This window comes from Cajanus cajan, chromosome 1, assembly GCF_000230855.2.
Source record: "Cajanus cajan strain Asha chromosome 1, NIPB_CcT2T_4, whole genome shotgun sequence".
In the NCBI taxonomy this organism is placed as follows: domain Eukaryota; kingdom Viridiplantae; phylum Streptophyta; class Magnoliopsida; order Fabales; family Fabaceae; genus Cajanus; species Cajanus cajan.
Window position 1 is genome coordinate 19,323,469 of NC_138517.1, and position 26,521 is coordinate 19,349,989.

Sequence of the window (26,521 nt, forward strand, 5' to 3'; positions counted from 1 at the left end):
AACATGGCTTTTTTAAAATTATAAAATTCGATGCAACTGACGAATGAAATATATTAATATGTATATATAGTAAATAAAATTATGTATCAAACTATTTATCTATTATATAATTAATATTTAAATTAGAAAACGGGTATATCAATAATTCGTAAGTCATAATAATCGTTATGAATACTGATCGATGATTTCTCCTCTCCTTGGCAAAAAAAAAAAAAATTGATGAAGATTTTGTGCATAAAAATATTTAATTTAATATTCACATGTAAAAATTAAGTAAGACAATTAGTTGTTTGATGATTTAACTTGAAGTTTTCGGACTAGTAACGCCGCAACAAGTTAAGAACTTGTAAAAAAAGATAATTCAAATATGATTTTTGGGTGCATATATAGATTTGCTATCTATATATAGCTAAAGGTAGAATTCCCTAGAAATTCTATAAATTTTGTTAGAAAAAATTTAAATAAATTAATTCCTTTTAATTTTTAAAATTCACAATTTTTTTTCATTTTCTTTTCACTTTGTAACTATAAATACAAATTTATTTTCACATTCTTAGAGTATTTTTGAATCTTTCTAACAGTTGCATAACAAAAAGAAGACACTATATTGAGAGAGAAAAGTTTTTATAGAATTAAAATAAATAAATATGATATATTGTTATTTCGTTAAAGCAACATGAAAGGCAAGCTTAATTTGTCTTTAAATGAAATTTCTACAAAGACTAACAATTTCAAAGTCTATGCACTTGTTTCACTTTCTACAAAGACTAGCAATTTTAAAGTCTATACACTTGTTTCACTTTCTACAAAGACTAAAAATTTCAAAGTCTATGCTATTATTTCAATTTCTAAATGATGTGATCGTTTATTTTTCTAACCCAGTGAAGGAGTTAGAAAACGTAGAAGACAAAAATCATATATAGTTTCCATACATTATATTTATTAGTGGCGTTCAAGTCCAATAAAAAATGAACTTTTTAGTCGAGTTCTCCTTATTCCCAACAACTCACACTACAAGAAAAATGCAAATTATCAATGGATAATTTTTGACAGATATAAATCTGTCGGAAAATTTATATTTCCAACATAAAAAAAAATTCCTATGAAAATTTATATTATTGACGAATAATTTCTGACAGATACAAATCTGTCGGAAAATTTATATTTCCGATGGATACAAATTTGTTGAAAAATTTATATTTTTGACGGATATATATGTAGATAATTTCCGACGGATTTATGCATCAGTAATTTATTATATTTTTTATGGAAAAAAATCATAGGAAAAATTATATTACTGATAGAATATTTTTGACAAATTTATATTTGTCGAAAATGTAAGAATTTTTTTATAAAAATTGACAATCATATATTAAAAAAGATCATTAATAAAATTTTAAATATATATACAGAAGAGAGAGAGAGAGAGAGAGAGAGAGAGAGAGAGAGAGAGAGGAGGACGAAGAATCAAATGACTCACAAAGTAACTCTTAGTAAAGTTACTCCGCTCAATGACTCATGGTGTATGTTGAATTTCACCGATCCAATTATTAAATTAAAAGTTATTAAATTTTACTAATAATTTATATAGAAAAATTTGATTAGATTTGGAATAAATTATTTGCAAACAATATATATAGTTGAAAAATTAATTATTTTAAATTATTTAACTAGAATCTTATTAACAATTTACTATATGATCTTGATATTTTTGTATAACTAATATCTTATTTTAAATTTGATATGAAAATATTATGATATAATTAGATAAGATTTTAAATTAATATCTTATTAATGGTTGATAATTATAAAATAAAACAAGGATAAATACATTTGTTGAATTTTATATCTTAGATTTAAGATGAATAAATATATTAAGTTAATTAATAATTTATTTAAAATGATAAATTTAATTTATAAAAATAATATTTTAAAAGAGAAGGGTTATAATAATCGGTGTAACTTTTATTAAGTATTACACTGCTTAATAACTTTATATTAAATGTAAATTTTATAAATTCAACCGTTAGGTTGAAAGTTTTTTACTCTTAGATCACGTATACAAAATTTTATATTAATTCAAGATGATTTAATACTTCATTCTTGTAAACAAAATTGACGTAATATATACATTTCAAAATATACTAAAATATGAATACTTTGATTACCTTCAAGTTGTTATTCAATTTTAATAAAATTTGATAAACATATAAAGTGATATGAACTTTTAATCTAACATAATAAAAATCATATAAGTATAATATTAAAATCCCTAACATAATAAAAATGAAAAATGTAATAATAATAATAATAATAATAATAATAATGACATATTTCTCTGAGGCTTCAATTTGGTCGATCGGGTGTCGGTTACCTGGTGTGATCAATTGTCGAGAGTCATGCTTTCGGCCACATCGCTCGACCGCTCTTATCGGCTTTCCGTACCGAATGGTGTGGCCAAACGATGTTACTTGTACACTATTCTAAAAAGATAAGTTTATTCATATATATATATATATATATATATATATATATATATATATATATATATATATCACTTTTTATTGTAAAAATCATATAAGTATAATATTAAAATCACTAACATAATAAAAATGAAAAATGTAATAATAATAATAATAATAAGTTTGTTAACAAGAAATAATTATTTCAAATTTCCTTCTTGTTTAACTATTACAAAAATCTTACCAAATATCAAACAATATTCTAAATGATAAAATTGAGTGTGATAATCATTTTATATCTCCTTATTTGATTATTTTGATTAATTTTGCCAAATAAAATTATATCATTTCTAAAATAAATATTAATAAAAGATATTAAATAATATTCTACATGATGTTTTAAGTACAATAATCGTTTTAGATCTCTTTCTTATTTGATTATTGCTAATTATTGTAAATGATTTTGTCAAAATCTCAAATAACTTTTAAAATAAATACTAATAAACATATCATTGATAATCATTTTGGATCTTCTTCATATTTAATTATTCTAAAAATCTCATTAAATATTAAACAAAATTTTAAATGATAGTTTAAGCACAAAAATTATTTTAGATTTGTTTTTCCTACTTGATTATTGTAATAAGTTCAAGTTGATCATGATAATATTTTTCATATCTCATTCTTATTTAATTGTCGAAATAAGTTTTCAAATAGAAAAAACTAAAATTAAATATATTAACTTATTAACATGTTTCTAGTCTAAAGAACCACTTAAGTTTGATTTCCTCATCCTCTTGAGGATATATAAGAGCAAAGATTCAACCTTATTGACTCAAAAGATAAAAAAAATAATAATCCTTCTCTTTTTTGAAAATAATAAAATTTATTCAATGTAATATTTAAAAATAAATTAATATATAAAAAAGAGCTAAATAATTTTTTTTTCTTAAGGAGTAAAATAAATAATTTATAGTTACACTAATTTTATATATTTAATTAAAGTGAATTATTTTTAACATTTCGTAAAATACTAGTGCCTTCCCTATGTAAATGATTTTTGAACTCAAAATAATTATGGATGACGACTTTATTTTATTTTAATTTTTGTCATCTCATTGCGAATCCTACGATAAATATTTTATATTAATTAACAAATTCAATTGCCAAAAAGATAAAATATTTAGTAATAAGGAAACCTAGAACAAGCCAAACAATAGGGTCGATTGGGGAGTGGAGCAGTAGTTGACGTATTTTCAATTGATCGTGTTTGTATAAGGAAGTGTAGAACCATGAAACTATTAGTGTGGAGTGTAAGCAAAGGAGTCTATGCTAACTTAGTTCACTCTTAAATGCAAATTTTAAAGGTCAGTAACAAATGGGGTAGCTTGATTCTTTAAATTGAACGAATTTGGTTTAAAGTTCTTAAATGTAAAACCTAGGTAATTTTGAAGATGTATTATAAAGGATAAAATTTTAGATATCACAAGTCTAAGCACATATATTACACAATGCAATACAATCAAATCACAGTGAGTTAAATTAAATTTCACAAGTTTTTACTTTATTAAATACAACATATCTTAAACTCTAATACTAAATAAATATCTTGCACTTGTAGCAACCAGCAAAGCTTTCATCCCAGATCAGAAGAGTGCAGCACCTCTGCAGTAAACTATTGCATCAATGAATTAATAAACAATATTTAACATCACAAAAAAAACTGAATTATTTTATTTCTGATGTCGCCTCTTTAAGCTACGTTCATGTTAAAGCAGTAAACATTAGAGTTAAGAGCTAGCTAATGAGTGCAGCACATTTTATTTTATTTTTATGTATGCGAAGCAATTCTTGATTTATGTAATTGCAGTAGAAGAAAACCAAGAATTTGAAAAAATAGAAGCTATAACATACCAACCTTCGAGCTAGCAGCAACACTTTGCGACATTCACCATAAGGTCCTTAACCATACATACATGTAACCAATGAATCTATTCAAGAACATGAGATAAGCATTTCTCCAAGGACGCCAAACAAGTATTGGCCCAATTAAGCCCCAAAATCCAATGAAGTACCCTACACCCATGCTCATGTATAATGCCTCATGGAAATCAGAATCTTCACCTTTCACTGCTTCTTCTTTAGGCTTCACTGTTGTTGACCAATCTCCATCTCCAGGACAAGTTTTGTTAATTTGTTCACCACAAAGATCAACATTTCCTTCAAAACTAGAGGCATCATAGGTTTCGAAATGTCTTCCCGTTGGGATTCTTCCAGAAAGAGAGTTGTGGGACAAGTCTAGTTTGCCTAGACCATCAATTTGAGAAAGAGAAGAAGGAATTCTCCCACTGAAATGATTTCTTGACAAGTCAAGGTAATCTAGTGAACTTAAATTCCCAATCTCTGAAGGTATTTCTCCACTCAAATTGTTTCTTGCTAAGTTCAAAGAAACTAACCCAAGTAAATAGCCTATCTCTTTTGGTATTTCACCTGTTAAATTATTGCATGAGAGATCAATGCTCTTAAGATTCAATTCAGGATTTATGAACCCCTGTTCCACACCTTTCCACATCCATGTTATCTCAAACGTATAATAACCCAAACTCAAATGACCAGAAACTACATACAAACTACCATTATATACACGTCGCATAGTGTCACTTCTGTTGATGCTCTTTTCAGCCATTGCGGTAAAATTCTTTAAGTATGTTGGAATTCCTCCCGACATGTAATTTCTTGAAAGATCCAACAATTGAATATGTTTTAAATAACACAAATCAATAGGAAGATTTCCAGAGAAGTGATTTCCTCGCATGTTCAAGATTATCAATTGCTGCATACTTTCTCCTATCCATGATGGTATTGGACCAGATAACATATTTTCACCCACATCCAGCATAATTAAATTGCTACAATTCTTCAGAGTAGAAGGCAATTCACCCGTTAAGTTATTATTTCCTAAAACCAAAGCTTTCAAATTAACGAGGGTGCCCATGGACATAGGAATCTTCCCTGACAATTTATTGTTGCTTAAATCGAGAACCACTAATGACTCTACTGATTTCCAACAATTTGGGAGTTCTCCCGTTATTTGATTGCTTGACAAATCTAAAGTCATTAAGTTTGAAGTTGTGCTTTGGTAACATAAGAATGAAAAGAAATCTGAATATTTATTTTTAGAAAGAAATAGCTTTGAAGCTTGAAACATAAACGACGGAACTTTGCCCCCAATTTGATTTGAATCCATAAATATTGATGGTCTATTAAGAAGCTTCAGTGATAAATTCGGAATTTCACCTATGAGATTGTTGTGTGACATATTCAATGTTGCCATACTTTGCAATTTCCCCCAAAACCATTCTGGTGTCGAATCATTAATCGCGTTATCAGAAATATCCAGAAATGTTAAGGAGCGTTGAGTCTGGAGCCAACTTGGAAAACTTGGACCCGACTTGCAAGATCTTAGTCCCAAGTATTTTAATTGGAAAGGGGGAACCCAACTAGGAACAAATTTCAGAGACAATGAGTTCCCTGATAAGTATAAGTATTCTAATTTGGAAAAATTAGAAAGATGAGATTCATTGACTTCGCCCTCCAAATAATTTCCCTCCAAATCAAGAAACTCCAATTCAGATAGCAATCCGATGCTTTTAGGCAACACGCCAGTAATCTGGTTAGAAGATAAATGCAAACTTCGAAATGTGTGTTGGTTGCACCATGAAGAATTTTCAATGAAGCTAGAAATTTCGCCATTCAACTTGTTATTAGCGAGGTCTAATATCTGTAATCTGCACATGTTCCCAAAGAAAGAAGGAATCTTGCCTTGCAATTTATTACCAGAGAGGTCAAGAGTTTCAAGAGAGTTCATCACTTTCCCAAATCCATCATGGATGGGACCTTCTAACATGTTATAAGAAAGGTAAAGGGAACGAAGATTGGTGGTGGAGTTAAAGAGCCCGTAGAATATAGTTGATGATTTCAACAAATTGGAGGATAGATCAAGGGAGAGAAGGGAAGATGAAGAATTCATAATGGAAGTTGATGACATAATGAAACTTCTATCCATAAGACTACAATCTTGCAAATTAAGATTTTGAAGTTTTGAGCCGAAGTTGAAACTACCTTGAAAGACTAATGATGTCATATTATTATAAGAAAGGTCAAGGATCACAAGAGAAGGAAAGCTTGGAAAGAAAGAAGATGAGAAAACAATGTTATTATTTAAAAGATAAAGCTCCTGAAGATTAAGGCTAATGTTTAACAACAGTTGAAATGATGAGGATGTCAGCATATTAGAAGAAAGATCAAGGATGGCAAGAGAAGAGGAAAAGTTGGAACCTGAATAAAACAGAGATTGAAGATCAGTATCTAAAAGAGAACAATGAACCAGCCTCAACTCTCTTAAGTTTGGAAAAAGCTTGTTGATCATTTGTAACGAATGATGAGAGGAGCCAAGATTATGAATATAATCCAAGCGAAGAATTGTTAGGGAATAGAGATTAGAGAACCATTCAACATCCTTAGATTTGACATCAAAATTTCCAGTAAGTCCAAGAGTGTGTAAGAAAGGAAGATTCCCAACCTGGAAAGGGAGTGCTCCAGAAAATGAATTTCCTGAAAGATCAAGATACCTCAACTGTGAGATATTTCCAAGTTGATAAGGGATTTCTCCATTGAGATCATTATTGCTTAGATCCAGATGCTGTAAATATGTTAGGTTTCCAAGCTGAGAAGGGAGTTCCCCATAGAGAAAATAATTGTGACTTAGATCCAGATACTGTAAATATGTTAGGTTTCCAAGTTGAGAAGGGAGTTCCCCACTGAGAAAATTGTTGCATAGATCCAGATACTGTAAATGTGTAAGCTTTCCAAGCTCACATGGAATGCTCCCGCCAAACAAAGAGTATGAGAGATTGAGATATGTTAAGTTGGTGAAGGAGCCAATGAGTTCTTCTGGGATGTAACTCCGTCGAAAATAATTATTGCTGAGATCCAAATGTTGAATATTATGCAAGTCAATCAATGAAGTGAGATTAATTGAACCTTGCAAATATTGTGCACCTGCATACCAATAATCACCATGAATATCGAGTAACTGTATGTGACCAGTTTCATTGTGGCATTGTATGCCTCTCCATTTACAACAATCTGTATTGTTGTCACCGTCCCTCCATGTAGACAAGATGCCATAATCATCAAAGAGACTTTGTTTAAAGTTGAGGAGTGCTTGTCTCTCACTCTCTATGCACTTTATTTCTGCACTAAGAATAGATCCTGCAGCATTCGATAAAAGCAGCACAAGTGCATAAAATAGTTTCACAAAACAACTACTCATTATTTTTTTGCTCATATGAAATAAATGGAATCAGCTTTATCTCTTAATTGTGAGGTATGAAAGATTGAGCCAATACAAGATTTATATAGCGCAGATAGTATAGCTAAATAACAAAGCAATAGGAAGTTTCAAAACATTATATTTAAAATTACACTTTAGTTTTTTGTGCTTATTGTTACGAAAATCAAGATAAAACTAAAAACAGTAATATATAAGCAAGAGATTGAAAAGATAGATATAAGGGAGAGATTGAGAAGTGTCTTCTTTCCTACAATGTTATAACTTTTTTTTAATGTAAAGAAATAAAGACAAGAAAAGAAAAAAAAAATAATCCATTTATAGAAATAAATTACCTTTACAAATATTTTAATATTAAAATAAAATATAAATAATAATAATAATAATAGATATTCAATATTAAATACTCATAACAGTTAATGTTCTAACATAAATTTATACTTGTGATTTGATTTAATTTTTCTTTAAAAAAGTCATGGATTTTAAAAGATGTTATATGATCTCATCATTCTTCGTGAAACAAAAAATATGATTTATACTCAAATCATTTTTAAATGATTAAATGTTTGTGAAATTAATATTATTTTGTATACTGATCATATGTTCATTAATTGGATTCTACTTCTTGTACTTGCAACTTGCTACTACTAAAATTTCAGGAGATACAAAAAAAAATGATGTTGAAAGGGGTAATTTGTAATTTTATCAAAAAGCATATATAATTAACATGCTTTATTTTTATATTATCAAAGACTTTTTTTGCAGATTTTTTTTTTCAAATAATAGTTTTTTTTAAGAAAAATTACCTAAAAACATCGATTACACATTAGTTACCCAAATTGTTTACTGTTCACACTCAGAATTCGGTTCCCGATTTATTTATTTATTTTTGCATTTTAGTTTCTGAGGAAGAGGAAAACTGGATTCAGAACGGACCTTTCTGCAATCAGAACGGCCTGTTCCAGATAAAAATAATACACATGACAAATGGATCAGAATGGGCCATTCCAAGCAGAATGGCCCGTTTCAATTGTATAATTGACACATTCCTGAGCCCAAAAAGAAAAAAAAAATTTAAACACTACTCATAATTCGGTTTCCCGGGAACCAAATTCAGAGTGTGAACAATAAAGAGGTCTATTTGAGTAAATAATATGTAATAGATGTTTTTTTTTGTAATTTTTTAAAAAAATATTATTTGAGAAAAAAAAAATCTTTTTTGTAATGTCACTAAATAGCACATGAAGTGCAGATTAAAGTACTTTTGTTTCACACTTACTTTTCTAATGACATAGGCTGTTTTACACTAATAGTGTGTTTGGATGAGGAATTTAAATGGAGTAATTCATTTATTTAAAGAATTTTAAATTCTTTGAGGTGAAATACCTTGTTTGGATGAGGAATTTATAAGGAATTTGAAATTCAAGCATTTGTGAAATTCCTTGAAATAGTAGAATTTCAAATTCTCCCGAAAGAGAGAATTTGAAATTCCTCATATTTTTTTCTTCTTATTTCACTTATATATTTTATCTTATCTTTTATCTCTTCATGTTTTTAATTATTCAATATTAAAAAATATTTTAAAAATTATTAAATATTATCTAATATTAATTTTTAAAATTATTAAATATTTAAAAATTAGCTAATATTTATTTTTATAAAATTTTAATTTAAAAATCTCAAATAAAAATATTTTTAAAATTAATTTTATCATGATGGAATCAATTTATCATATTCAACCTAACAATTTAAAATTTGAAAATTTTGAATTGACTTATCCAAACAAAATATTTTAAGAATGATAGAAATTGAAATCAAAGTAATTCAAATATTAAGAATTTAAAATTTCTCATCCAAACACACCATAAAGGCTTTTTTGTTACAATTTGTACACTAAGGAAAGTCTGTAGAATTAAAACCAAAAAAATACCATGTGTACCGGGAGGACCCTATCGGTCACGTGAACCAACACGTGCCGTCCCATCAGACACCCACGCGGTGTTATGCCCAAAAGTCTTGACACCATCATCGGCTCGGGCTATAACCGAAGGCCGAAGTGAGCCTCATAATACAATCGGCTCGGCTTGAGACCGATACGAATAGAACCGTAGACATCTTTGCAGGCCATGGACCGGCTCGGACAAGCCCCGAACAGGCAGTTCAGCACAGCAAACTAGTAACGGCACGGTCTAAGGCCGAGCCGAATGAAGAGGCAACAATTAGAGCCCTCATCGTGGTTAATAAGGATAAGTGCGTGATTAAGGTATAATTAGCCTATTAGCATCGTATTACCTAATTTGGTAAATTTCAGGAGAGGCCCACTACTGACAAGGCCCATCACTGGTAGTATAAATAGGTTACTTTTGTCAAGGTATGTCACTGTTCATTAATTATCCTAGAATATCGTGCTTATCCTGACTTGAGCGTTGGAGTGCCTTTTGCAGGTACCTCCCCCTCGCGCAGAAGAGTTCACTTGAAGACCCTCGTTCGGCCCTTTCCCACTGAAGAGTACGAGTGTGCCCTTAGACAGGTACATTTTGGCGCCCACCGTGGGGCCGAACCGATAGCTTTTGAAGAAAACCTACCCAGCACTGTTCGGACGTCATGGTGAAGACAAGGAAAACTAACGTTGAACATCAATCCGAAGAAGAGCACCAGTCGGGGGCCGAGACGGTGGAGGAGACAAACCTGACCGATATGGTGCGCCAAATGAAGGAAGAAATGGCCGCCATGAAACAACAGCGAGACAGAGATGCTGCCGAGATGGCTGTGTTGAGATAGGAGAACATTGCCCTCAAAAATCAATACCGGGATCCCACATGGAAACCCTCTGAAACGACGCACACCCAGGGGTCGTTCCATTCACTTGGTCATCACACCTCTACCCCCCATACTTCTGTGGCTGCTCTGGCTGTCCATGCTTCAGCCAGTCGGCCGATACTGCCGATACTGGCCGGGGCACACCGGCACCCCTTTACCCCAAACATCATGCAGACCGCGCTCCTTGATCATTGGAAGTCCTTACCTCTCGACAAGTACGACGGGACCACCGATCCCGATGAACACGTAGATGTGTTCTTGACTCAAGTCACGCTGAGCACAACCGATGATGCCGCCCTGTGCCGAATTTTCCCAACATCGTTAAAAGGACGAGCTCTGAGTTGGTTCACTCGGCTTTCGGCCAACTCGATTGATTCGTTCAGTACGTTGGCTTCCCAATTCACAATTCAATTCGCTACCAGTCGGCCTCACCAATTGACCTCGTTGGCACTAGTAAGCATTCATCAGGAGAAGAAGGAATCCCTTCGGACATTCATGAGCCGATTCAACAAAGCGGCGCTCGAAATTCGAGACTTAAACCTTACTGTAGCTCTACACCACCTTACCACTGCCTTGAAGCCAGGGCCTTTTGCCAACAGCATTTGTAAGAAACCCCCTACAGACATGGATGATTTGCGTAGGCGAGCCGACAAGTACATGCAGATGGAGGAATTGGCCGAATTCCGGAATCAAGCTCGAGTAGAAGTGTCAGCAAAACCTGACAAGCTGGCCGATTCGAGTTTTCGGGGTCGACCGAAAGAGTTGGTTCCCCGCGAGAAGCCTCCTCGGGGGACCAAGGTACTCACAATACACGCCCCTCAATACAAGCAGATTCGTCGTACTAGAGCAAGCGCTTGCCTCAGACGTGTTGGCAGTCCCGAAACGAGCTTCGACCCCTCCCAGGGCCGACACAACAAAATCTTGCAGGTACCATCGCAATCGGGGGCATTTGACAGAAGAATGCGCGGCTTTAAAAGACAAAATCGAAGACCTAATCAAGCAGGGGCAACTGCATGGCTTCATAGACCGTTCAAACTCGTCCCGACACACCGATCGGTCTCGGCGGCATGATCAGCCTGAACAAAGAACAAGAACACACTCATACAGAGAGCGTAGCCGATCAAGAGACAGGAGAGAAGACGAGCCTTCGGCACAGCCTCGGCGAGTCATCAACACCATAGCCGGTGGATTCGCTAGCGGAGGTTCGTCCTCTTCGGCCCAGAGGAGACACCTTTGAGCCGTTCAGCACGTAAATGCAGTAGAAAACGTCTGCCGTCGCCTCCCCACTATCACCTTCACCGAGGCCGATTTCAAGGGTATTGACCCCGATCAGGATGATCCCATGGTAATCAGCGTTGAGATTCACAACTGTATTGTACGTAAGACGTTGATCGATCAAGGAAGTTTAGCCGATATCCTGTATTGGAACACATTCAAACAGCTGGGTATTCCGGAATCCAAGCTAATTCCTTATGATGAACCCCTGGTTGGGTTCTCAGGTGAGCGGGTCAAAACAAAAGGATATATCAAGTTGTCAACTCGGTTCGGATTCGAAGGAGCAGAATACCGTGACATCTCAGTTAAGTATGTGGTAGTTCACGCTAGCACATCTTATAACATTCTGCTCGGCCGTCCATCATTGAATCGGCTTGGGGAAGTTGTGTTTACTCCTCACTTAGCCATGAAGTTCCCATCCGATTCCGGGCGGGTGATAACTATCCACGCCGATCAGAAAACCGCACGAGAATGTTACTTTGCTAGCCTGCGGTTACCAGAAACGAACAAAGAAGTAACGGAGAAGCCGAAGCAAGTCCACTCGGTGTCACAGCAATCGTCACTGGACCTTGACCCTCGAATTGATCAGGATGAGAGAGTCGAGCCCATTGAGGACAAGCAACCTCTCAGGGTGGGGATCTCGAATTCCCAGGTCACCTATCTAGGGACCACCCTTTCTGAACTGGAAAGGAATGTTATTGCACAGGTAGTTCTCGACAACAAAGACTTGTTTGCATGGCACCCTTCCGACATGCCGGGTATTGACCCGGAATTCCTTTGCCACAAGCTTTCAATCAGCAGAGAGGCAAGGCCGATTGCCCAGCGGCGTCGGAAGGCTGGGGAAGAAAGAAAGGCAGCGATCGAAGCTGAAGTCGCTAAATTGCTAGATGCTCGGTTCATCCGAGAAGTACACTATACGACATGGCTGGCCAACGTTGTCATGGTACGAAAGCCGAGCGGGAAGTGGCGGATGTGTACCGATTACACAAATTTGAACAAAGCCTGCCCGAAAGACGCCTACCCATTGCCGGATATTGACCGACTTGTTGATGGAGCATCAGGTCACAAATTCTTGTCCTTTTTGGATGCATACTCGGGATACAACCAGATCCGAATGCACCCCCAAGATGAAGAAAAGACGGCTTTCATCACTGAAATGGCCAACTACTGCTATCGGGTCATGCCGTTCGGGCTGAAAAACGCCGGAGCAACCTATCAGCGATTGATGAACAAAATTTTTCATAATCAGATTGGTCAGAGTATGGAAGTATATGTTGATGACATGGTGGTAAAGTCAAGCGACATTTCCACGCATGTGCATAACCTGTCCGACGTATTCCAGGCGCTTCGGCAGCATCAAATGAGACAATCCCGAAAAATGTGTGTTCGGGGTCTCGGGTGGAAAGTTTTTGGGGTTCATGCTGTCCAACCGAGGCATTGAAGCGAATCCTGACAAGTGCCAGGCCGTTTTGGATATGAAAAGCCCCGGCACTTTAAAGGAAGTTCAAAAGCTAGCGGGCCGGCTCACTTCACTATCTAGGTTCCTCCCTCGTCTGGCCAAAATAGCTCAGCCCATACTATTGTTACTCAAAAAAGCAGAATGGTTCAGCTGGACCCAAGAATGCGAAGAGTCCTTCCAGCAATTCAAGAAGCGCCTTAGTGCACCTCCTGTACTCACCAAACCAGCCAGTGATCTGGATGTGGTCGTTTATCTGGCTGTTTCAAACCATTCTGTGAGTGCCGTCCTGGTACAAGAAAACTAGGGTCATCAACAACCTGTGTACTTTATCAGTCGGACGCTACAAGATGCCGAGCGGCGTTATCAGCTACTAGAAAAGGTGGCCTTAGGGCTCATCTATGCTGCTCGGCGTTTAAGACAATACTTCCAAAGCCACCGGATAGTCGTCCGAACTGACTGCCCAGTTGCAAAGGTCCTCCGAAAGCCGGAGATCGCTGGCCGGATGATGGCATGGTCGGTCGAACTTTCGGAATTTGACATATCCTTCGAGCCAAGAGGACCGATCAAGTCACAACATTTGGCTGATTTTGTTAGTGAGCTCACTCCCCCGGGACGTTTTGAAGACGAGCCGTGGATCATGCATGTTGATGGGTCCTCTAATGCCCAAGGCAGTGGCGCCGGCATAATCCTTGCTAGCCCCTCAGGCATCACAGTGGAACAATCCCTTCGGTTCGGCTTCCGCGCATCCAACAATCAGGCGGAATATGAAGCCTTGATAGCCGGAATGAGACTAGCAACCGAGATGGGCGTTAAGAAGATCATCTGCTGGACCGACTCGAAAATCGTAGCCGAACAAGTCAATGACAATTTTCAGGTCAAAGACTCCAATCTGTTGCAATATTACCACCTCTTCCAAAGACTCAAGGACGATTTCACTGAGGAAAGAGCCGATCAGCTAGCTCGGCTCGCCAGCAACCGAAAGCCAGGACAGTTGCGAACCACTATTCACCTCGAGATTCCTTCTCCTAGTGTGGCAGGAGAATGCATGGCAACCGATGCTGAGACACCAACCTGGATAACAGCCATTCGGAATTTTATTGTCCGAGGAGATTTACCAACTGACCCGATGGAAGCCAAAAAATTACGAACGCAAGCGGCCCGGTATTCAGTAGTAGCCAATGAGCTTTATCGGCGAGGATTTTCTACCCTGCTGCTCAAATGCATCGATACCCTCCAGGCTGATTACGTTTTGCGAGAAATACATGAGGGTATATGTGGTTCTCATTCGGGCGGGCGAACAATGGCGGCTAAAGTTTTGCGGGCCGGTTACTATTGGCCGACTTTGAAGGAAGATTGCGCCAATTTCGTTAAAAAATGTGTGCAATGTCAAAAGCACGGGAACCTCATTCACGCGTCGGCAGCCGAGTTACACTGTGTCAGCTCCCCCTAGCCTTTCTCCTTGTGGGGCATCGATGTGTTGGGACCCTTCCCCATGGCAAAAGGGCAAGTAAAATTCCTTGTGGTTGCAGTAGATTATTTTACAAAGTGGATAGAAGCCGAACCGCTCGCCTGCATCTCCGCAACCAATGTCCAGAAGTTTGTTTGGAAAAGTCTGGTTACCCGTTTCGGCATCCCGTACACCATCGTTTCGGACAATGGCCTCCAATTCACTGATAAGAAGTTCAATACCTTCCTTGAAAATCTTGGTATTCGGCATCGGTTCACATCCGTCGAGCACCCCCAATCAAACGAGCAGGCCGAAGCAGCAAATAAGGTCATTTTGACTAAGCTCAAAAAGCGTCTCGGCGCGGCAAAAAGGGCATGGGCCGAAGAGTTACCAGAGGTCCTTTGGGCGTATCGATGTCCACCACAATCAGCAACAAAAGAAACACCCTTTCGCCTGACATACGGCGCGGACGCCATGATCCCAGTTGAAGTAGGAGAACCATCATTCCGAAGACAGCACTTCCATGAGGAGTCTAACAATGCTTCGCTCCGAGCCGAGCTTGATGTCCTTGATGAAACACGAGAAAAAGCACAGATTGTGGCCGAGGCATGCAAACAACGCATGACACGCCGTTTCAATTCAAACGTCAAGCCGAGAACATTTCACGAAGGCAATCTTGTATGGAGAGCAACCGGGTCAGCCAGACGCAACTCTTCAGAAGGAAAGCTATCAGCCAACTAGGATGGCTCTTTCCGGATACGGCATGTCCTCAACAATGGCGCGTACAAGTTAGAAGAACTGTCCGACAAGGTCGTTCCTCGGACATGGAATTCTACTCATTTGAAGACATATTATAGTTGAATCGACCTCATGTATTTACATTTCAACTATGTGTAATGATGCACTCTTTTCCTTGAACCGGTCTTTTCTCCTCTTAAAAAATCGTGAAAAGAGGTTTTGGCCGGCAAGGTTTTTAATGAGGCATCCAATCAATAACAACACAGTTCAATTATCTTTGACTTGCTTTGCATTTTTACCTTTAAAATTCTTTTAAAGTCTTCCCTCCCGAGATGTCTCTCGGCTAAGGATGTGGCTTACGTTAAAATTTCTTACAAGTCTTCCCTCCCGAGATATCTCTCGGCCAAGGATGTGGCTTTAATTATTTTTACAAGTCTTCCCTCCCGAGATGTCTCTCGGCCAAGGATGTGGCTTAAATTATCTTTACAAGTCTTCCCTCCCGAGATGTCTCTCGGCCAAGGATGTGGCTTTAATTATTTTTACAAGTCTTCCCTCCCGAGATGTCTCTCGGCCAAGGATGTGGCTTAAATTATCTTTACAAGTCTTCCCTCCCGAGATGTCTCTCGGCCAAGGATGTGGCTTTAATTATTTTTACAAGTCTTCCCTCCCGAGATGTCTCTCGGCCAAGGATGTGGCTTTAATTATTTTTACAAGTCTTCCCTCCCGAGATGTCTCTCGGCCAAGGATGTGGCTTAAATTATCTTTACAAGTCTTCCCTCCCGAGATGTCTCTCGGCCAAGGATGTGGCTTTAATTATTTTTACAAGTCAATTTTCCGTATTACACAAGCAGAGTAAGTTGAACAACTAAGGAGTAATGGCAACACAAATTCATTAACGGCGCTATCGGCCTGGAGAACAACAATTAAAAAAGGGCACTATCAGCCCATTCATACAAAAAGGAAAGTTTAAAAACCTAAACCTAAGACTGCACCTCCGCATCCCCCTGCACTGGGCCATCTTCCAGGGCGCCTTCCTCATAGGCCGTCTCCTCGTTCGGCCCGGCTGCTCGAACCGGAGCCTCCTCGTCCGGCTGCTGATCCGACGGGATAGAGGTTAGATCCACTAACTTCCCCTGGAAGAAGTCCTTGGTCATATCCAGCTAGAAGTCCAAGGGGAAGTCACCAAAGTGGCGCGCCTGCCGAGCCGCCTGGTTGAACCCAGCCTGATGCTGAGACAGAACCTTGCTACGAGCTTTCTCCTTATAAGCCCCGAAGGCTATTTTCTCGGATTCCATCTCTTTGCTCAGCAGCTCAACCTTTTCTGTTTCGCTCTTCAGGGCAACCTCTAAACGCTGGACTTTCAACGCCAAGTCATCAGCCGTACGCCCCCGGCGGTCCAGCTCGGCCTGAAACTTGCTGTTGGTCGTTTGGGCGTCGGTCAGCGCTGCCAAAGTCTCTCGTAAAGACTTCTCTTGCTCCGCCAACTGACGCCGGAGGCCGTCTGCCTCTCCGTTCGGCTCCATTACAATGCTCTAAGCCAAGGCCACCGCCCGAACTTTGAACTCGCAGAAAAAGTTCCACTTTTGGGCCGAGCTCATACGACTCAGCACCCCTTGCCCAGCCTCGGAGGTCAGATCCTGACTCAAGAAATCTTGAGCATTGACATTACCGGCCAAGAAGCTAGGCCCGGTCAACCCTTCAGGAGCATTCGGGTTGACTAGTCGTTGCTGTTTCGCCCGCCGGCTTTCCTCCACGGCCCTCCCCCCTTCGGGCCTTCTTTTTTCTCCTTGAGGCTGGGCCGGACCCTTGCCTCCTTTCCTCGGCCTAGCGGTGGAACTCAATCCACCACCTTGAGGTTGGGGCGCACTGCCCATCACAAGGGTGTCGACCGGAGCCCTATTTCTCGCCGTGGCTGCTAGTTGAGTTCGGATCAATGTCCGGATGTCCAAATCGTCATCGGCACGGCTCGCCATTATACCTGCACATCATCAAGTCAAAATCAATGATAACGTAAGAATTCAAACAACTAGGAAAGTACTATACCAATTAGCTCTTCGGTCGGGTCGGCCGTCTCAAATAACCGAACCAGAGGACGGCACGGCAGCGGTCGAGGCAATTTCATCAAAAAATTTAAAGTAATGCGCTCTTCCGGGGACAGTCGGGAGGTAGACACTGAGTCGTACTTGCGCGGTTTCCGAGTCCAGTACAACGGAAACAAAGGCCGTTCGTCTTCATCAAAAAAATATTTCTTCCCCGTCGACGGCCTAATCATCACTTTCAAAAACTCTCTCTTGAAATTTTTATACGAGGTCGTAAATGGCTGCAACAAACAATCAGCATGCCGAACCAACGACAACCACTTGACCTTCTTAGCTGGCCGAGAAGAATAGAAATACAAGAATAGGAGAGGAGTGGGTTCGAGGCCGAGAGACAAGCACAACCGTCTGAAACCTTGCATGGCGGCCCAGGTATTGGGATGAAGCTGAGTCGGCGCCACATTTAGCAGGCGCAATATTCCCATGAAATACCCGTCAAACGGCAGTGAGATTTTCAAGTCGCGGAACATGTAATCATACACGTAAAAGAAATGATATTTGTTGTTTCCTCGATCCAAGAAGACGAAATCTGGGCTTGGACCTCCGTCACCTCGGCACGGCTGAAAGAAAATCGGAGAGGGATCTTCTTCGGCTGGGAAGGTTACACAATTCGTCGCCGAGAGAAAAAGCGCGATCGTGTTCTTCTCGGCATACCGAGAGTATACGCTACCCACTTCCCCATGCACCCATGAATAGCCAGGCGTCATGATAGGGGGAAACTGTCTTGAAGCTGTGGATGGTCGGTCCTCTGAACCCATTACCGACGCGGAATCGCCTTCGCTAGTACTGCGCCTTGACCTCGAAGCAGATCCAGTGTTGTCGGACCCATTCGAGGCCGAGGCCGACCCATCGTGTCGGTCCGACGCTGTCCCCGAAGCAACACCAGCAGAACTACCCGTATCCCCGGAAGAGTCAACATGAACGATATCTAAATCCTCCATTACGTTCCTGATTATAGAACTTGACTTGCGGTTGATGAATAATCCAACACTTGCGTGATTTCGGCTCAGAGCAAATTTTCACTGCGTAAGTTTTTCCCCTCCCCCCCCCCCACACGCCTATTTATAGGCGCTCCGCGGGAACACCCCAAAGGCCACACCCCTCTGCATATCGTTGGATCTCTGTAATCCAAGGGTTCACAACGCGCGGCCCTTCGCATGCGTCATTAATACCCAACGGTCGCAACCTTTAGTATTCCCCCAACGGACAACCCTTCACCTTCCACCAATGGCCATAACTCCTCGCGTAATTAATACTCAACTGGTGCAAATCTTCGTTTCCCACCAATGCTTGACCTCATTTTCAAGACCACCACCAAGACAATTTTACCCTTTGCGTCATTCCACTCCTCAAGGCTGGGGGGCTTGTGTACCGGGAGGACCCTATCGGTCACGTGAACCAACACGTGTCGTCCCATCAAACACCCATGCGGTGTTATGCCCAAAAGTCTTGACACCATCATCGGCTCGAGCTATAACCGAAGGCCGAAGTGAGCCTCATAATACAATCGGCTCGGCTTGAGACCGATACGAATAGAACCGTAGACATCTTTGCAGGCCATGGACCAGCTCGGACAAGCCCCGAACAGGCAGTTCAGCACAGCAAACTAGTAACGGCACGGTCTAAGGCCGAGCCGAATGAAGAGGCAACAATTAGAGCCCTCATCGTGGTTAATAAGGATAAGTGCGTGATTAAGGCATAATTAGCCTATTAGCATCGTATTACCTAATTTGGTAAATTTCAGGAATGGCCCACTACTAACAAGGCCCATCACTGGTAGTATAAATAGGTTACTTTTGTCAAGGTATGTCACTGTTCATTAATTATCCTAGAATATCGTGCTTATCCTGACTTAAGCGTTGGAGTGCCTTTTGCAGGTACCTCCCCCTCGCGCAGAAGAGTTCACTTGAAGACCCTCGTTCGGCCCTTTCCCACTGAAGAGTACGAGTGTGCCCTTAGACAGGTACACCATGCATGTGTTATTTTGCTAAGTCAGGGAAATGAAAGATTAATTTTTCTTTACATGAATTTTCTGCATATACTACTGCAATTTCAAGTCTTTGCACTTGTTTTAATTTTTAAATTTGATGTGATTGCTTAATTTCCTTACCTATTCAAAGGATAATTAATTAGAAAATTGCGTCTATTTATGATAAATATTCATTATATTTTTTGCTATTGTATCTCACATTAGAACATGTTTTTTTTTTTTAATTTTAAAATTCGATACAACTGATGAATGAAATATATTAATATGTATATAGTAAATAAAATTATGTATCAAACTATTTATATATCTATTATATAATTGATATTTAAATTAGAAAACAGATATATCAATATTTCATAACTCATAATAATCGTTATTAATATTGATGATTTATCCTCTGCTAGGAAAAAATATTTGATGAAACTGATTTCAAATATTATTTTCGTTACAATTAAATTTATTAAAATAAAATAATTATATCTATTTTGCCATTGCACCATTTCGCATTTCTTATTTTGAGATTGTTCTTTCACTTCAATTTTTACTATTCACACCCCCTAATCTTCTCTAATATTTTCAATAGTATTTTTTATTAACGAGTGTGGTTTCATTATTCCGAAATTAAGAAATGCGAAGTGAATTTCAGAATTTAAATTTCTACATATAATTATGAAATAACACTTCTTGCATTTAAATTTTGGAATCATATGAAAGTATATTGTATTATTTGTTACTCTTTTGATTAAAGTCTATTTAATACATCCTCTAAAATTAATTAAACTAGATCATGATGTAGGGGTATTTAAATAATAATTATTGAAAACTTTATATATTTGTTTGTGTAAAAATGTATCGATCGATCGTATTGTCAGCTAACACTAAATCGATTCTTAATAAACGATTAACTTCTGATGGGATTGTATCTCTCAATTGGATTCCTGGTCTACTTCGAAGAGTCTCCTAACAATCGTAAATCAGAAGTTTCAAAGCAAATAAAACATTTAAAATAACAAGGTTATAATATAAATATCATTGGTTTTGGTCATGGAACATTTTTACAACTTTTATTTCACACTTCACACTACCATTTCATGGAAAATGCCAGAGCGTCGTCAAAGATGGCGGCAAAGACATTGACGATAGTAGGGTCAACAGGAAAGTGCTTTGCAAAATGTGTGAACGATGGAAACATACAAACTTTGAAGTTGGACTTTGTTTTTATGATTCATGTTTTTTTATTTAATTCATGGTTGAGGATATATAGGAGCAAAGATTCAACCTTATTGACTAAAAAGATAAAAAATAAATAATAATCCTTCTCTTTTTTGAAAATAATAAATTTTATTCACTGTAATATTTAAAAACAAATTAATATATAAAAAAGAGTTAAATAAATTTTTTTTCTTAAGGAGTAAAATAAATAATTTATAGTTACACTAATTTTATATATTTAATTAAAGTGAATTATTTTTAACATTTCATAAAATACTAATACCTTCCCTATGTAAATGATTTTTGAACTCAAAATAATTATGGATGACGACTTTATTTTATTTTAATTTTTGTCATCTCATTGCGAATCCTACGATAAATATTTTATATTAATTAACAAATTCAATTGCCAAAAAGATAAAATATTTAGTAATAAGGAAACCTAGAACAAGCCAAACAATAGGGTCGATTGGGGAGTGGAGCAGTAGTTGACGTATTTTCAATTGATCGTGTTTGTATAAGGAAGTGTAGAACCATGAAACTATTAGTGTGGAGTGTAAGCAAAGGAGTCTATGGTAACTTAGTTCACTCTTAAATGTAAATTTTAAAGGTCAGTAACAAATGGGGTAGCTTGATTCTTTAAATTGAACAAATTTGGTTTAAAGTTCTTAAATGTAAAACCTAGGTAATTTTGAAGATGTATTATAAAGGATAAAATTTTAGATATCACAAGTCTAAGCACATATATTACACAATGCAATACAATCAAATCACAGTAAGTTTCTGGAAATTAAATTTCACAATTTTTTTACTTTATTAAATATCTAATACTAAATAAATATCTTGCACTTGTAGCAACCAGCAAAGCTTTCATCCCAGATCAGAAGAGTGCAGCACCTCTGCATTAAACTATTGCATCAATGAATTAATAAACAATATTTAACATCACAAAAAAAACTGAATTATTTTATTTCTGATGTCGCCTCTTTAAACTACGTTCATGTTAAAGCAATAAACTTTAGAGTTATAATTAAGAGCTAGCTAATGAGTGCAGCACATTTTATTTTATTTTTATGTATGCGAAGCAATTCTTGATTTATGTAATTGCAGTAGAAGAAAACCAAGAATTTGAAAAAATAGAAGCTATAACATACCAACCTTCGAGCTAGCAGCAACACTTTGCGACATTCACCATAAGGTCCTTAACCATACATACATGTAACCAATGAATCTATTCAAGAACATGAGATAAGCATTTCTCCAAGGACGCCAAACAAGTATTGGCCCAATTAAGCCCCAAAATCCAATGAAGTACCCTACACCCATGCTCATGTATAATGCCTCATGGAAATCAGAATCTTCACCTTTCACTGCTTCTTCTTTAGGCTTCACTGTTGTTGACCAATCTCCATCTCCAGGACAAGTTTTGTTAATTTGTTCACCACAAAGATCAACATTTCCTTCAAAACTAGAGGCATCATAGGTTTCGAAATGTCTTCCCGTTGGGATTCTTCCAGAAAGAGAGTTGTGGGACAAGTCTAGTTTGCCTAGACCATCAATTTGAGAAAGAGAAGAAGGAATTCTCCCACTGAAATGATTTCTTGACAAGTCAAGGTAATCTAGTGAACTTAAATTCCCAATCTCTGAAGGTATTTCTCCACTCAAATGTTGGGAAATGGCATCATAATTTCCCTTCTCTGTTAACTCAAAATGGGCACTGAGCGGAAACGTAAAATTATCACACCAGAAATTTTAGCGTGGAAAATCTTTCTCAAGAAAAACCACGGGACCAGTAGGCCACTTAATCTTCCACTATAAAAATAATGGGAATACAAAATACAATAATATTGTATCCTCAATTTGTGGATGACACTCACAAATTGGCTCACTATTTTTCTCTCTTAGAGAAACTCTCTCTAAGGTTCTCTCTCTATTTCTTCAAACTATGAGTGGAAATGCTTCACTCTTGGATGATTAAGCCTCCTCTCAAGCCTCCTATATATATACTTCAAGAATGCATCATGGCCATTGGATATATGTGACTAGAAAACACCACAACCATTGATTTGATACTTGGTCATTATTAATCCACACCTACCTCACCTACCACACTTATCACACCTACCACACTTATCACACCTACCACAATAATTTTTTTTTCTATGGCTGGACCCATCATCAAATTGTTTCTTGCTAAGTTCAAAGAAACTAACCCAAGTAAATAGCCTATCTCTTTTGGTATTTCACCTGTTAAATTATTGCATGAGAGATCAATGCTCTTAAGATTCAATTCAGGATTTATGAACCCCTGTTCCACACCTTTCCACATCCATGTTATCTCAAACGTATAATAACCCAAACTCAAATGACCAGAAACTACATACAAACTACCATTATATACACGTAGCATAGTGTCACTTCTGTTGATGCTCTTTTCAGCCATTGCGGTAAAATTCTTTAAGTATGTTGGAATTCCTCCCGACATGTAATTTCTTGAAAGATCCAACAATTGAATATGTTTTAAATAACACAAATCAATAGGAAGATTTCCAGAGAAGTGATTTCCTCGCATGTTCAAGATTATCAATTGCTGCATACTTTCTCCTATCCATGATGGTATTGGACCAGATAACATATTTTCACCCACATCCAGCATAATTAAATTGCTACAATTCTTCAGAGTAGAAGGCAATTCACCCGTTAAGTTATTATTTCCTAAAACCAAAGCTTTCAAATTAACGAGGGTGCCCATGGACATAGGAATCTTCCCTGACAATTTATTGTTGCTTAAATCGAGAACCACTAATGACTCTACTGATTTCCAACAATTTGGGAGTTCTCCCGTTATTTGATTGCTTGACAAATCTAAAGTCATTAAGTTTGAAGTTGTGCTTTGGTAACATAAGAATGAAAAGAAATCTGAATATTTATTTTTAGAAAGAAATAGCTTTGAAGCTTGAAACATAAACGACGGAACTTTGCCCCCAATTTGATTTGAATCCATAAATATTGATGGTCTATTAAGAAGCTTCAGTGATAAATTCGGAATTTCACCTATGAGATTGTTGTGTGACATATTCAATGTTGCCATACTTTGCAATTTCCCCCAAAACCATTCTGGTGTCGAATCATTAATCGCGTTATCAGAAATATCCAGAAATGTTAAGGAGCGTTGAGTCTGGAGCCAACTTGGAAAACTTGGACCCGACTTGCAAGATCTTAGTCCCAAGTATTTTAATTGGAAAGGGGGAACCCAACTAGGAACAAATTTCAGAGACAATGAGTTCCCTGATAAGTATAAGTATTCTAATTTGGAAAAATTAGAAAGATGAGATTCATTGACTTCGCCCTCCAAATAATTTCCCTCCAAATCAAGAAACTCCAATTCAGATAGCAATCCGATGCTTTTAGGCAACACGCCAGTAATCTGGTTAGAAGATAAATGCAAACTTCGAAATGTGTGTTGGTTGCACCATGAAGAATTTTCAATGAAGCTAGAAATTTCGCCATTCAACTTGTTATTAGCGAGGTCTAATATCTGTAATCTGCACATGTTCCCAAAGAAAGAAGGAATCTTGCCTTGCAATTTATTACCAGAGAGGTCAAGAGTTTCAAGAGAGTTCATCACTTTCCCAAATCCATCATGGATGGGACCTTCTAACATGTTATAAGAAAGGTAAAGGGAACGAAGATTGGTGGTGGAGTTAAAGAGCCCGTAGAATATAGTTGATGATTTCAACAAATTGGAGGATAGATCAAGGGAGAGAAGGGAAGATGAAGAATTCATAATGGAAGTTGATGACATAATGAAACTTCTATCCATAAGACTACAATCTTGCAAATTAAGATTTTGAAGTTTTGAGCCGAAGTTGAAACTACCTTGAAAGACTAATGATGTCATATTATTATAAGAAAGGTCAAGGATCACAAGAGAAGGAAAGCTTGGAAAGAAAGAAGATGAGAAAACAATGTTATTATTTAAAAGATAAAGCTCCTGAAGATTAAGGCTAATGTTTAACAACAGTTGAAATGATGAGGATGTCAGCATATTAGAAGAAAGATCAAGGATGGCAAGAGAAGAGGAAAAGTTGGAACCTGAATAAAACAGAGATTGAAGATCAGTATCTAAAAGAGAACAATGAACCAGCCTCAACTCTCTTAAGTTTGGAAAAAGCTTGTTGATCATTTGTAACGAATGATGAGAGGAGCCAAGATTATGAATATAATCCAAGCGAAGAATTGTTAGGGAATAGAGATTAGAGAACCATTCAACATCCTTAGATTTGACATCAAAATTTCCAGTAAGTCCAAGAGTGTGTAAGAAAGGAAGATTCCCAACCTGGAAAGGGAGTGCTCCAGAAAATGAATTTCCTGAAAGATCAAGATACCTCAACTGTGAGATATTTCCAAGTTGATAAGGGATTTCTCCATTGAGATCATTATTGCTTAGATCCAGATGCTGTAAATATGTTAGGTTTCCAAGCTGAGAAGGGAGTTCCCCATAGAGAAAATAATTGTGACTTAGATCCAGATACTGTAAATATGTTAGGTTTCCAAGTTGAGAAGGGAGTTCCCCACTGAGAAAATTGTTGCATAGATCCAGATACTGTAAATGTGTAAGCTTTCCAAGCTCACATGGAATGCTCCCGCCAAACAAAGAGTATGAGAGATTGAGATATGTTAAGTTGGTGAAGGAGCCAATGAGTTCTTCTGGGATGTAACTCCGTCGAAAATAATTATTGCTGAGATCCAAATGTTGAATATTATGCAAGTCAATCAATGAAGTGAGATTAATTGAACCTAGCAAATATTGTGCACCTGCATACCAATAATCACCATGAAGATCGAGTAACTGTATGTGACCAGTTTCATTGTGGCATTGTATGCCTCTCCATTTACAACAATCTGTATTGTTGTCACCGTCCCTCCATGTAGACAAGATGCCATAATCATCAAAGAGACTTTGTTTGAAGTTGAGGAGTGCTTGTCTCTCACTCTCTATGCACTTTATTTCTGCACTAAGAATAGATCCTGCAGCATTCGATAAAAGCAGCACAAGTGAATAAAATAGTTTCACAAAACAACTACTCATTATTTTTTTGCTCATATGAAATCAATGGAAACAGTTTTATCTCTTAATTGTGAGGTATGAAAGATTGAGGCAATACAAGATATATATAGCGCAGATAGTATAGCTAAATCACAAAGCAATAGGAAGTTTCAAAACATTAGATTTCAAATTATACTTTTTTTTTTTGTTCTTATTGTTACGAAAATTAAGATAAAACTAAAAACAGTAATATATAAGCAAAAGATTGAAAAGATAGATATAAGGGAGAGATTGAAAAGTGTCTTCTTTCCTGCAATGATATAGCTTTTTTCTTAATGTAAAGAAATAAAGACAAGAAAAAGAAAATAAATAATCCATTTATAGACATAAATTACCTTTACAAATATTTTAATAGTAAAATAAAATATAAATACTACTAATAGACATTCAATGTTAAATACTCATAACAGTTATTGTACTAACATAAATTTATACTATTGTGATTTGATTTATTTTTACTAAATCGATTCTTAATAAACGATTGACTTGTGATGGAATTCCATCTCTCAATTGGATTCCTGATCTACTTCGAAGAGTCTCTTAACAATCGTAACTCAGA

At 37.2% G+C, this 26,521-nt stretch overlaps 3 protein-coding genes across 8 annotated transcripts; 1 reads left to right on the forward strand and 2 right to left on the reverse strand.

Moving 5' to 3' along the window:
- Positions 1–3,919: 3,919 nt before the first annotated feature.
- LOC145958751 (receptor-like protein EIX1) lies at positions 3,920–8,317 on the reverse strand. Of its 4 annotated transcripts, none has more exons than XM_083076298.1 (2): positions 4,381–8,317; positions 3,920–4,127 (listed from the first exon to the last, which is right to left on the reverse strand). In XM_083076298.1, the coding sequence occupies exon 1, from the start codon at positions 7,810–7,812 to the stop codon at positions 4,411–4,413; it is 3,402 nt and encodes a 1,133-aa protein (XP_082932424.1). In that variant the 5' UTR covers positions 7,813–8,317; the 3' UTR covers positions 3,920–4,127; positions 4,381–4,410. The 4 variants fall into 4 exon arrangements, with proteins under 4 accessions (XP_082932424.1, XP_082932421.1, XP_082932410.1 ...); XM_083076295.1 differs by having other exon boundaries at positions 4,377–8,317; XM_083076284.1 differs by having other exon boundaries at positions 3,920–4,137; positions 4,377–8,312.
- Positions 8,318–13,385: 5,068 nt separating this feature from the next.
- On the forward strand, positions 13,386–14,819 carry LOC145951838 (uncharacterized). Its single transcript, XM_083063959.1, has 2 exons — positions 13,386–13,658; positions 13,737–14,819. Exons 1-2 carry the CDS (start codon positions 13,386–13,388, stop codon positions 14,817–14,819), a joined length of 1,356 nt encoding a protein of 451 aa, XP_082920085.1.
- Positions 14,820–21,554: 6,735 nt separating this feature from the next.
- LOC109807223 (receptor-like protein EIX2) lies at positions 21,555–26,077 on the reverse strand. Of its 3 annotated transcripts, none has more exons than XM_083076306.1 (2): positions 22,011–26,077; positions 21,555–21,751 (listed from the first exon to the last, which is right to left on the reverse strand). In XM_083076306.1, the coding sequence occupies exon 1, from the start codon at positions 25,957–25,959 to the stop codon at positions 22,936–22,938; it is 3,024 nt and encodes a 1,007-aa protein (XP_082932432.1). In that variant the 5' UTR covers positions 25,960–26,077; the 3' UTR covers positions 21,555–21,751; positions 22,011–22,935. The 3 variants fall into 3 exon arrangements, with proteins under 3 accessions (XP_082932432.1, XP_082932435.1, XP_082932428.1); XM_083076309.1 differs by having other exon boundaries at positions 21,555–21,761; XM_083076302.1 differs by having other exon boundaries at positions 22,007–26,077.
- Positions 26,078–26,521: the final 444 nt, after the last annotated feature.

Excerpts from the sequence above, each read along its gene's own strand:
- LOC145958751 (XM_083076298.1), bottom strand. The coding sequence starts at position 7,812 with ATGAGCAAAAAAATAATGAGTAGTTGTTTTGTGAAACTATTTTATGCA.
- LOC109807223 (XM_083076306.1), bottom strand. The coding sequence starts at position 25,959 with ATGAGCAAAAAAATAATGAGTAGTTGTTTTGTGAAACTATTTTATTCA.
- LOC145951838 (XM_083063959.1), top strand. The coding sequence starts at position 13,386 with ATGAAAAGCCCCGGCACTTTAAAGGAAGTTCAAAAGCTAGCGGGCCGG. Across the intron at positions 13,659-13,736 it reads ATTCTGTGAGTGCCGTCCTG|CTACTAGAAAAGGTGGCCTT; the intron begins GTACAAGAAAAC and ends CGGCGTTATCAG.